Consider the following 12087-nt stretch of genomic DNA (forward strand, 5'->3'; position numbering starts at 1 on the left):
TGTCTTAAACCCAATGATGCTGGGACCAGTCTTTTGCTGCACAGCCTTGCCCCAGTACCTTTGCACAAATCATGCTTCCTAGATTGAGCTCTCATATATCCATCTCTCTAAATGGTACCCATTCCTCAGTGGCAAGCTCAGCCATGCCCTCCTCACTGCCTGGACCTGAGCTTGGTGTCATTGACTCAACTTTTCTAATGTGTGCAGTCCTTGTCAACTTTACCTGTATGTTGACTAGGAAAGAGAGAAGCAGTGGGTGCTGGCAGTTCACGCCTGTAATCCTAGCTACTCAGAAGGCTGAGATCTGAGGATCCCTGTTCAAAGCCAGCCCTAGCAGGAAAGTCCGTTAGACTCTTATCTCCAATAAACCACCAGAAAACTGGAAGTGGTGTTGTGGCTCAAGTGGTCGAATGCTTGCCTTGAACTGAAGAGCTGAGGGACAGTGCCCAGGCCCAGAGTTCAAGTTCCCACCACTGACTAGAAAGAGAGAGAAAGAGAGAGAGAGAGAGAGAGGCGCACAAAAGCAGGAATTCCAATTCTCCTGCTAATCTGAGATGAGTCCCTAAGGCTCCCCTTTTTAAGAAAAAATCAAGTTCTGTCCTGATCTAGTTTGCGTGTGTGTGTGTGTGTGTGTGTGTGTGTGTGGTTTTTTTTTGGGAGGGGGGATTTAGTGCCAGTACTGGGGCTTTAACTCAGGGCCTGCCCCCTTGGCTGTCTCTCTACCACCGGAGCTACAGCTCCACTTTCAGCTTTATGGTGATTAGAGATAAGAGCATCATGGGCTTTCCTGCCTGGACTGGCTTCAACTTGTGATTGTCAGATTCATCCTCCTGAGTGGCTAGAATTATAGGCATGAGCCACGGTGTCAGGCTTAGCAATATTTAATTTTCAACAGCCTAGTTCTCCTGTGCAGCTCTGCCTCTTCCAACTATCTCAAACGCTTCACAGCGTCTTCAGATCATGCCCTGCCTCTGGTCAGGTTGACAGGTTGACAATAACCTGCTTTCCATTTCCTACATAACTGCTTTCTACCATTGGCATCTAACATTGTAATCAACGGTCTTTCTATTTGCACCAAATTTCTTTAAAAAAGCTAAATATAGCCAAGTTCAGATGGCTCACACTTGTAAACCTAGCTTTTTAGGAGGCTGAGATCTGAAGGATCCAGGTTCAAAGTCAGCTCAGGCATAAAATCCTATGAGACTCCATCTCTAACCAGTAAAAAGATAGACTGGGGGCATGGTTCAAGTGGTAGAGTACCAGCCATGAGCAAGCAAATAAAGCAAACATCAGGCCCTGAATTCAAATCCTAGTACCACATAAAAGCTAAGCATGATTATATTGTAATGGCTGGAGTTTCTCTAGAATATTAAAGATGAAACTATCTAAGAGCTGGGTGCTGGTGGCTCACGCCTGTAATCCTAGCTACTCAGAGATCTGAGGATTGCGGTTCAAAGCCAGCCCAGGCAGGAAAGTCCATGAGACTCTTATCTCCAATTAACCAGCAGAAAATAGAAAGTAGCATTGTAGCTCAAGTGGTAGAGTGCTTGCCTTGAGCTGAAGAGTTCAGGGACAGTGCCCAGGCCCAGAGTTCAAACCCCACAACTGACAAGAAAGAAAGAAAGAAACCTAAACCTCTTCCTTGTGAAGCACTGGTGATTCACACCTGTAATCCTAGCAACTCGGGAGGCTGAGATCTAAGGATGGTGGTTTGAAGCCAGTCCAGGCTGGAAAATCTGTGAAACTCTTACCTCCAATGAACCAGCAGAGAGCTGGAACTGGAGTTGTGGCTGAAGTTGGGTGAAAAAGGAAAGGGAAAGTCTCTAGACCCTGAGTTCAAACCCCAGAACTGATACCAAAAAAAAAAAAAAAAAAAAAGGCAGAGCAAAAATTAGGGGTCTTGGGAAAACAGCCAGAGCCCTGGAGAAGGCGAAGCAGGAGCAGGAGGAAGATGGTTGGAGCTCTGATTGGTAAAGTGTCCCAGGCCTGAGGTCACAAAGACTGCTTCTAGCATGGGTAACAATGCCACAGGCGGCCAGGGGAAGATCTGCCACACATCTGCCCAGTGCCAGGAGCAGGAACAGAACCCAAGGATACAGCTGCAGCCTTTGGAAAAGCAGTTCTCTTAAGTCAGACTGCTAAACTGCAGTATCTTCCCTGTAGATGCACTAGAAATCCACAAGGGGGCCCCTGTTCACCAATCTTTCCCGGATGAGAGGGTGGCAAGTAAATTCTGACTGAGCTGTTTCTGCCTTGTATGATCTCAGCAGAAGTATCTGTCTAGTTTGCCCAGTGACTTTGAAAACCAGGGCTACAAGGACACACCCACTCACCTCCCACACCATTCTCCCATTCCCCAACTTTTATCAGAAATTACACAAATACTAAGTGATAATAGATTCCCCCAGTAGGAGACATCTTGGGGACCCACAAGGCTAGGTGTCCTTTAAAAGAAAGGATTTAGGAAGTAAAAATTAGGCTGGGAAGGTGGCTTAGTGGTAGAGCGCTTGCCTAGCATGCAGGAAGCCCTGGGTTCGATTCCTCAGTACCACATAAAACAGAAAAAGCCAGAAGTGGCGCTGTGGCTCAAGTGGTAGAGTGCTAGTCTGGAGTAAAGAAGCTCAGGGACAGTGCCCAGGCCCTGAGTTCAAGCCCCAGGACTGGCAAAAAGAAAAAAAAAAAAGAAGAAGCCGAAAGACATTTGAGGGATAACGGATATGAAATTGACATGAAATTGAAATTACAGACAAAATCTTTGTAATGATGATGGTGCTCATTCATACTTCTTGTGCCTTGTGCATAGTACATGCCTCTGCTTGGGGGGGAGGTTCATGCTGGGGAACCCCTTGTACTTAAATTATACTGTGATATGTAACAATTCAGCAGTGGGACCTATCTATTGGTATAAAAAAATAGCTCAGGGACAGTGTCCAGGCCCAGTGTTCAAGCCCATGACCAACAACAACAACAAAAATTAGTGAAAAAAAAAATAAAAAACTTTGACAAACTCAAATGCCACAGCTGAATTGCCTGGAACATTTTCCCAAGCCCTGGGGCCTACTGTACACCCCACAGAAACATTCTGAGATTGTTTCCTTGTTTGTGGACCATGAGACCCATGAAGTGCTGATGATCACTTAACACAGCACCCAACCTCACCAGATACTGAGCACAGCATTACGTGAATCATCTTCATCCCTGGCTAAGTCAAGAGTGTTGTGTTTGAGAATGATTAAACTTTAGCAATGTCATAGAGCCCGGGAAGGGGGGGGGGGAGGGGGAGGAGACAAGTTGTCTCTATTCTACTTTTGGACTCTGAGTTTAGCCTGGCCCTAAAGAAGATACTCATTACACTTTAACCAGCATTAAGGGGTCAAAGTCATAAAAATGAGGATGATAAATTGGGGTCAATGGCCTGGGAAGTCTCAATACTAAGATAAAATGAAAGGGATGGAGGAGGAGCGTTCGGAGAGTGGAGAGTGGGGAAAGTACGTACTCGGGTTTATTAACATCACCCCTAGTTCTGAACTTCCTGCACTTGGCAAATATTTCTAAAATGCTTCTAGCAGAATAAGATAGATAGATAGATAGACACACAGACAGATGGATAGACACTATCTATCTATCTATCTATGTATCTACCTATATCTATGGAAATAGTGATTTGTAAACTGAGATCATTGCCCTTCAGTGTAAAGATGGCTTCCTTTTGGACACCCACCACACCTCTCCACCACCCTACTGCAGATAAATGCATCAATTTAGAGCTCTGGCTCCTACCTGTAATCCCATTTACTCTAGAGGTGAAGATCCAGAGAGTCACAGCTCCAGGCTAGCCCAGACTTGAAAAAAAAAAAAAAATCACAAGATCCCATCTCAGTGGAAGAAGCTGCATGTGGTGGTGGTGTGTGTCTGTCATGCGAGTTATGGCAGGAAGCATAAACAGGAGGATTGTGTTACAGGCCAGCCCTACCCCCAACATCCCCTTCCCCCCCAAAAAAAATCTCAAAAATAACCAGCAGGGAGAGGGGTTCAAGCAAGGGACGTGCGCCCAGCAAGCATAAAGTCCTGAGTTCAAACCTCAGTATCACAACATTTAAAAAAGGAATCAGGTAAGGAATGAATCTTCAACTATTTTAGGTTTAATTTTACCTTTTGGAAAATTTTCCTTAAGTTCCACTACTTGGTTTTCCCCCAATTTGGACTTTGCTTTGCTTTTTGGGGGTGCTGGGGTTTCCACTCAGGAACTTGAGCTTGCTAAGCAAGTGTTACACCGCTTGAACCACAACCCCATTCTTCCTCTAGGTTTCACACAAAAATGAATTCTTCCGCTGGGCGCCAGTGACTCACACCTGTAATCCTAGCTACTCAGGAGGCTGAGATCTGAGGATCTCAGTTTAAAGCCATTCTGCACAGGAAAGTCCCTGAGACTCTTATCTACAGTTATTCACTAAAAAGCCAGAAGTAGAGCTGTGGTTCAAGTAATACAATGCCAGCCTTGAGGGAAAAAACTAAGGGTACTGGGGGCCAGTGGCTCACACCTATCATCCTAGCTACTCAGGAGGCTGAGATCTGAGGATTATGGTTCAAAGCCAGCCCAGGCAGGGAAAGTCTTATCTCCAATTAAGCACCAGGGATGCCTGAAGAAGGAACACTGGGGGCCATATACCTTCCCTTCAGCTCTTAGTTGGTTGGGCAGGGGAATTCCTTATCTAGGCTGCCAGACCTCATCTCTAGGCAAGCCAACCGTTGGAAGATACCCTCCCTTCCACAGGCCAGGCTGCATTCTGGCTGACCTACCCTGAGATGCTTGGAGAGTTTTTGCCGTGACCTCTACCTGTCAATGCCTTTTCAACAACCTGCCAAGGACCAGCTCTTCCCTCAGTGGGGATCAAATAGCTCCTCTATTAGGAGAGACCAGTTGGGACAACTTCCTGAGGAGCAGAAAAAAACCAACACACCAATGACATGCCCCCCCCCCCCAAACCTAAGTTAGTGAGACTATCTCAACAAAAGCAGTTGGGTGTGGTGGCTCATACCTGTCATCCCAGTTATGAGGGAAGGATAGGTGGGCGGATTGTGGTACAGAACAGTCTAGGACAACAATGTGAGGTTCTATCTAAAGAATAACCTCAAGCCAAAGAGACTTGAGGACACAGCAAATGGTACAGTACCTGCCTTGCCAGCGTGAGGCCCTGAGTTCAAATCCCACTAGCACCCAAAATGAAAAAGGAAGGAAGGGAGGGAGAGAGGGAAGGAGGGAAAGAGGAATGAAGAAGGAGGGAGGGAAGGAAGGAAGAAAAAGAAAGAAGGAAGCCAATTAATCAGCCAGCCAGTCTGGGACCGAGAGACTATCAGAATTGGGTGGGGCCAGCCTGGTAAGGGAGTACCTCAGTTCCAGTTCCTCCCTGGGGATTCCACCTGGGTTCCTTCCCCCTCCCACTCCACGTCCCCCCCACCCCCCCTGCAGATCAGATTTTATAGTTCTTTCAAGTCATTCACATGACACCGCCATGACCTTCCTGATGAGAATGCACCGACAATAAAAGGCCAACCTTGGCTCCAGCCTTGTGGTTAAACATTGATCACCCTGAAGGATTCACACATCCTGGAGCTGCCCTTAACCCCATGAACATGGAGCACCCTATATCCCCACCCCCCCAGTGTTTCCACCCATGTAGCATCTGAGGTCACTCAGTCAAGAGGTCAGTCACCCACAGGGGCAGCACAAGCCTGGGCGTGGATGAAGGTAAAGCTTCTAGATGGATCGGCAGCCACAGCTTCTACAAGCAGCCCCAGGTGACAGCTGTGCCTTCCAGGGAGAAGACAGGTCCAGACTCCCGTGCTCCGGTGACCATCGATCCACGGAGCATCCACGAGCCCAGGATCAAGGTGAGTGTTCCCAGCCTGTCTCAGGAATGCCTCCCCCAAGGGTTTTCATTATGACCTGTTTAAAATGTAAGATGTACCTGGGCGCTGGTGGCTCACGCCTATAATTCTAGCTACTCAGGAGACTGAGGATCATGGTTTGAAGGCAGCAGAGGCAAGAAAGTCCATGAGACTCTTATCTCCAGCTAAGGACCAGAAAACTGGAAGTGGGGCTGTGGCTCAAAGTGGTAGAATGCTAGATTTGAGAGAAAATGCTCAGAAGTGGTAGCATGCTAGCCTTGATCATAAAAGCTCAGGCACAGTGCCCAGGACTGAGTTCAAGCCCCAGGACCACACACACACAGACACACAGACACACACACACACACACACACACACAAGATATATGTTTGTCAAAAGAATTTGTCCTTCCCTCTCCTCCCTTCCTTACTTGCTTTTGTTGTTGTTGTTGTTTGTTTGTTTGTTTTTGGTTATGGGGCTTGAACTCAGGGCCTGGGCACTGTCCCTCAGCTCTTCAGCTCAAGGCCAGCGCTCTACCACTTGAGCCACAGTGCCACTTTCCGTTTTCTGGTGATTAATTGGAGATAAGAGTCTCAAGGACTTTTCTGCCTGGCTGGCTTTGAACTGTGATCCTCAGATCCCATTCTCCTGAGTAGCTAGGATTACAGGCATGAGCCACCAGCGCCTGTCCTTGTTTTTGTGAGTGTGTGTGTGTGTGTGTGTGTGTGTGTGTGTGAGAGGGAGAGAGAGAGAGAAAGTACATGCAGGTACTAGGGCTGTTCACCCAAGAACATAGGAAAGAGCTCTCTGCAGCAAGCTTGTCTTTTCTTCTACCCATCTTTGAGTATATATCAGGAGGAAGACTGTGATAGGCCCAGCCTTGTCACATGGGAGGAGGTAGTTGCCTGTGATTGGCCAAGGCATTGGGTAGGATAATTTGCTAGAAATCAGGCTGAGTGTGGTGGCTTGTACAGGTGGGATGGGGTTGATGGACAGCCTAGGAACAGAAATGTCCTTTGCAAGGATCCCACAGCCTGTCACTGACTCAATCCTCGACACGTGCCCCTCCTTACCCCTGTGATGACTTTTAATCAACATCAGAGCTTTAAACCACAAGCTGGGTGCAACAGTTCATGCTTATCATCCTAGCTACTCGGGAGGCTGAGATCTGAGAATCAAGATTGGAAACCAGTGCAGGCAGGAAAGTCCATGAGAATCTTACCTTTAATTAAGTGTCAGAAAGCCAGAAATGGAAATGTAGCTCAAATGGTAGAGTGCCAGCCTTGAGAAAACAGGGACAATGCCCAGACCCTGAGTTCAAGCCCTAGAACTGGCTGGCACACACACACACACACACACACACACACACACACACACACACACACACACACACACACGAGTTATTCCCATGTCTCTCCAGGCCTTAAAACCTTGGACTAGAAAATACATGGGTTTGGTGGGAGCAGAAGGGGAGCTGAAATTGAAGCGCTGTATCAGATCATGTTCCCTTCCCTTTGCTTGCAGGGCTCTTCCAGGCTTGTCTGCTCTGTGGCTGGGACCTAGCAGGGGAGGCCGGCAGCTGGGGTGAAGGGACCAAAGATTTGGTGCCAGCAACATACCTCAAGCAGGATCAGGGACATGGAGCCCAGAGAGGAGGCCGTGGCAGCCCCAGATGGCCCTGCGGTGCCCCAGGATCTGCTGGAAGAAATGGTTTGGTTTTTCCGTGTAGAAGATGGTAAGTGGTTGGGGATTGGTGGTGGGGGGGAAGGGACGGGATCTCGCGATAGATGCTGGACACAAAAGACAACGTGAATGACATCTCTTCTATTATATAGGACATTGTTAGGAAGACAGACAGACTCAGGCTACGCATATAACTACTCGCAGGGGCTGGGCTGAACCCTTCCCTCATTTTCTCAGGCTGTGGCCCTGGTTTATGCAGCCATCCAATCATCGTGACTATTTATTAAACTCCAGCTGAATGCCAGGGTCTGTTCTCAGCACTGCCTGCAGAGAAGTAAAAACACAAACCTCTGCCCTTGTGACTTCGACTTGGATCTTTGTTGTTGGTGGTCGTGGAGCTTGAACTCTGGGCCTGGGCGCTGTCCCTCAGCTCTTCAGCTCAAGGCTAGCGCTCTACCACTTGAGCCACAGCGCCACTTCTGGCTTTTTCTGCTTATGTGGTGCTGAGGAATCAAACCTAGGGCCTCATGCATGCAAGGCCAAGTACTCTCCCACTGAGCCACCTTCCCAGCCTCTCAATTTGGATCTTGTTTTTATTTTTCTCAGAGCTGACTCACTACCTACTTGAGCTCCAGTGAAGCATTTTGCTGGTTAACTGGAACTGCAGTCTGGCAGACCTTTCTACCCAGGCTAGCTTCAAACTTGAATCCTGAAACCTCAGCCTCCTGAGTAGCCAGGACTGCAGGCATGAGCCACTGGTTCCTGGATTTTTTCCCACACTTACATTCAACGACAGTGCAGTGTTCTCTGTGACAGGTGTATCTCACACCTCCTGCTGGTTAGACTGGAAGTTCCCCCATCACAAGGGGCTCAGTTTTGCCTTGCTAAGGGGCTCACTGGCCAGGGATAGTTAGATCTGTGAGCTAGGATCCAAGCGAGGCCCTAACAGTGAGGTTCCTGGCCTCTCCTCATGGCCCTGTCTCTTGTTCCTCTTCAGCATCTCCTTGGAACTATTCCATGCTTGTCTTGGCAGTCTTGGTGGTAGTGATTAGCATGTACCTCCTGGCAAGGAACATCCGGGCCAACAGGTAAGAATCTGGGCTGGGTGGGTCTCTGAAGGGAAGGGATCTCCAGAAGGAAATCTGGGATGAGCTCATTTAGGGCCTTTGACTGTCTACATTTCGGAACAGCAAGTTGAAGTCTTACAAGTCTGAAGTGGCGCTGTGGTTCAAGTGGTAGAGCGCTCGCCTTGAGCTGAAGAGTTCAGGGACAGCGCCCAGGCCCAGAGTTCAAGCCCCACAACTAACAAAAAAAACAAAAACAAAAAAAAGTTGAGCTCTGGTTTAAGTGGTAGAGAGGTAGAGCACTAGCCTGGAGCAAAAAGAAGCTTTTAGAACAGCACCCTGACAGTTTATGTCCCAGAACTGGGGGAAAAATATCTTAGAAAGCCAAAGCTGTGAAAACAAACAAACAACAAAACAGCAACTGCCCCCAGATTATTGCCCTCTGGCCTGGCCAACAAGCCAGAATGACACAGGAATGACAATGTAGCTATTAAGCATATGGTCTTACTGGGTAATAGTGACTCACACCTATCATGTCAGCTATTAAGGAGGCTGAGATCTGAGGATTGCAGTTGGAAGCCAGCCTCCTTGGGAAAGGCTGTGACATTCTTATTTCCAGTTACCCATCCAAAAGTTGTAAGTGGAACTGTGGCTCAAGTGATAGAGTGCTAACCTTGAGCAAAAAAAACCTCAGGGACAGCACCCTGATTCTGAGTAAAAACCTCAGGACCAGCACACGCACAAACAAGAAGATGGTCTAGGCAGGGCGTGGGGTGTGGCTCATGCATATAATCCCAGCTCAGTTACTGAGGAGGTAGAGATCGTAAGGACTGAGGTTTGAGATCAGCTAGGGCAAAAAACAGTTGTCAAGACTTTATCTCCACAAAGAAGCTGGGATCTGTGGCATTAACCTGTGATTCCAGCTACACAGGAGCCAGTGGGTAAAAGGATTGTTGTGGTCCAGGGTGGCCCTGGGCAAAAATTCAAGATCTTATCTGAAATAGAACTAAAGCAAAACACAAAAGGAGATGGAGGCATGGCTCAGGTGGTAGAGCACCTTTCTAGCAAGCATGAGACCCTGAGTTCAACCCCCAGTACTGTTTTAAAAAAATGGGGGAGTGCCTTGCTTCTCCCTTGTCTTGGTCTCCTGCATGGTCCTCCTAGAGAGCAGGTATCTCTCTGTGGGAACAACAGACATTGTCCTGCGCACACAGGTTCTCTGCAAATTCAGGTCTTATTTTTTAGCGTTGTTGTTTGTTGTTTGCGCTGGGGCTTGAACTCAGGGCCTAGGCCCTGCCCCTGAGCTTTTGCACTCAAGGCTGGCCTAGCTCCACAGCGCCACTTCTGCTTTCCTGGTGGTTAATTGGAAATAAGAGCCTCCTGGACTTTCCTGCCAGGGCTGGCTTCGAACCTTGATCCTCAGATCTCAGCCTCCTGAATCGTTAGGATGACAGATGTGAGTCACCAGCAGCGTCTGGCTCTATAGGGGCTTTAACAACTCCCAGACTACACATGAGTGCTCCCCCACCACACCCCTAACTCTCTCCACCACTGGGGATGGCCCAGTGATACAGTTCCTCCCAACCCCACTTCCTCCCTTGCAGACAAAACAAGATGCAGCCCCAAGAAAAAGAAACACCGGAAGGCCTACAGTTGGAAGATTCTGGAGCCAAACCAAGCAGCAGCCTCAAAGACCTCAGAGAGACCTTGATCTCAGGAAAGCCAAACTTGGTCCAGGTGGGAACGTTCGAAACAGAAAAGACTGATGTCTGTCAGGCGTTCCTTCCAGACGCAACAGGAAGTGAGAGCTAGGGAGTGCTAGGAGCATGCGCAGCACACCAGCCGCACGTGACCAAGGCCTGAGCTCAGCTAAAAGCCCTTAGGGGTGATGGTCACCCCTAGCTGCCTGGAGCTTTCATTGGCTGCAATCGAATGCAATCGAATGACAGTTTTGTTATTATTTTTTAAGTGCTTTTATTAAAATGCTTCTGGAAGTGAGTGGCTGGAATTGGATAGTTTGTTCAAAGGGTTTGGTACACACACACACACACACACACACACACACACACACACACACACACACACACACCCATAGCCGGCCTGTGGCATTTGCCAGGTCCTCTCAGCATTGTGTGTGTGTGTGTGTGTGTGTGTGTGTGTGTGTAGGTAGGTAGGTAGGTACTAGGGCTTGAATTCAGGACCTAGGTGCTGTCCCTGAGCTTTTTTTTCCCCTCAAAGCTAATGCTCTGCTACTTACAACCCCACTTCCGGCTTTTTGCTGGTTAATTGGAGAAATGACTTATGGACTTCCTTTCCTGGATGGGCCTTGAACCTCGATCCTCAGATCTCAGCTTCCTTGGTAGCTAGGATTACAGGAATGAGCCACTGGTGCCTGGTAGCATGGGTTTTTGAGCAGTCCATAGCCTCCCTCAGACCCCGGCTACTCCATCTGAGGAGGAGCTAAGCACTGGGTTAGAGGTGTTTTCAGTCCAAGCTCCTGGGACTGGAGATGGGAAGAGAAGGGGCAGAATCCAGGAATAGAATCCCCTTTCTGGTTCCTTGGCCCACCAGAGTCCTTCTCTGTAATCTCTTGAGGGTTTGTAGTAAACAGAAAATGATTGCATCCCTGCCTCTGACAGCCTCTCTTGCTAACAGTGAGACCCCAAGAAAGTATCCTGATCCTGATCTAGATATGGTGTGGTGTTGCAACTGGCCGCGTGCTTCTTAATGTGCTGCAATCGTGAGCAATGCAATACGGGAGACTGGACTGTGGAACTGAGATTTGGGGTACCAGAGGACCTGTAGCCTTCCGCCAGCCACAGACCCCAAGATTCCATTAACCAAGGTTTTTTTTATTGGTCTTGTGCAAAGAAGCAAGACACAAACTTCAACAGGTGACAATATTTTGTATAGAGATGGTAGGTGACCTTCTTATTCTAGGAAGGAGAGCAAATAGATAACAGCCTACAATTTGCATAAACCTAAGAATACCCTTAGGCTCCCACACAGTTTTAGGGTGGAATCTGAGTTCCCGTTAAGCCAGGATCTTTCAGGAAAACTCGCAGTGTTCTAAGAGTATACTGGGCGAAGGAAATTCAAACTCTCAATCCTTTCAGGGTCTCACAGTTTGGATTTTGGGGCTCTCACAGTGTGGAATAAGAAATGCTAACTAAGTTATACAAAAATGCTTTATTACCCTCTGATGCTTTAGATTCTGTCTTACAAAAGTAGGTTTGAAGCTGGGCACTGGTAGCTCACGCCTGTAATCCTAGCTACTCAGGAGGCTGAGCTCTAAGGATTGTGGTTTGAAGCCAGCCCAGGCAGGAAAGTCTGTGAGACTTCTTTTATCTTCACTTAACCACCAAAAAGTCAGAAGTGGAGCTGTGGCTCAAATGGTAGAGTACCTACCCTGAGCAAAAAAAAAAAAAAAAAAAAGCTCAAGGACAGCACC

At 48.0% G+C, this 12087-nt stretch overlaps 1 protein-coding gene across 1 annotated transcript; it reads left to right on the forward strand.

The window, feature by feature from the left end:
- The first annotated feature begins 5642 nt into the window (after window positions 1-5642).
- Window positions 5643-10740, forward strand: Slc51b (solute carrier family 51 subunit beta). Its single transcript, XM_042687828.1, has 4 exons — window positions 5643-5892; window positions 7414-7624; window positions 8570-8660; window positions 10241-10740. Exons 2-4 carry the CDS (start codon window positions 7528-7530, stop codon window positions 10446-10448), a joined length of 396 nt encoding a protein of 131 aa, XP_042543762.1. The 5' UTR covers window positions 5643-5892; window positions 7414-7527; the 3' UTR covers window positions 10449-10740.
- Window positions 10741-12087: the final 1347 nt, after the last annotated feature.

This window comes from Dipodomys spectabilis, unplaced genomic scaffold, assembly GCF_019054845.1.
Source record: "Dipodomys spectabilis isolate Male_0828 unplaced genomic scaffold, ASM1905484v1 ptg000108l, whole genome shotgun sequence".
Taxonomy (NCBI): domain Eukaryota; kingdom Metazoa; phylum Chordata; class Mammalia; order Rodentia; family Heteromyidae; genus Dipodomys; species Dipodomys spectabilis.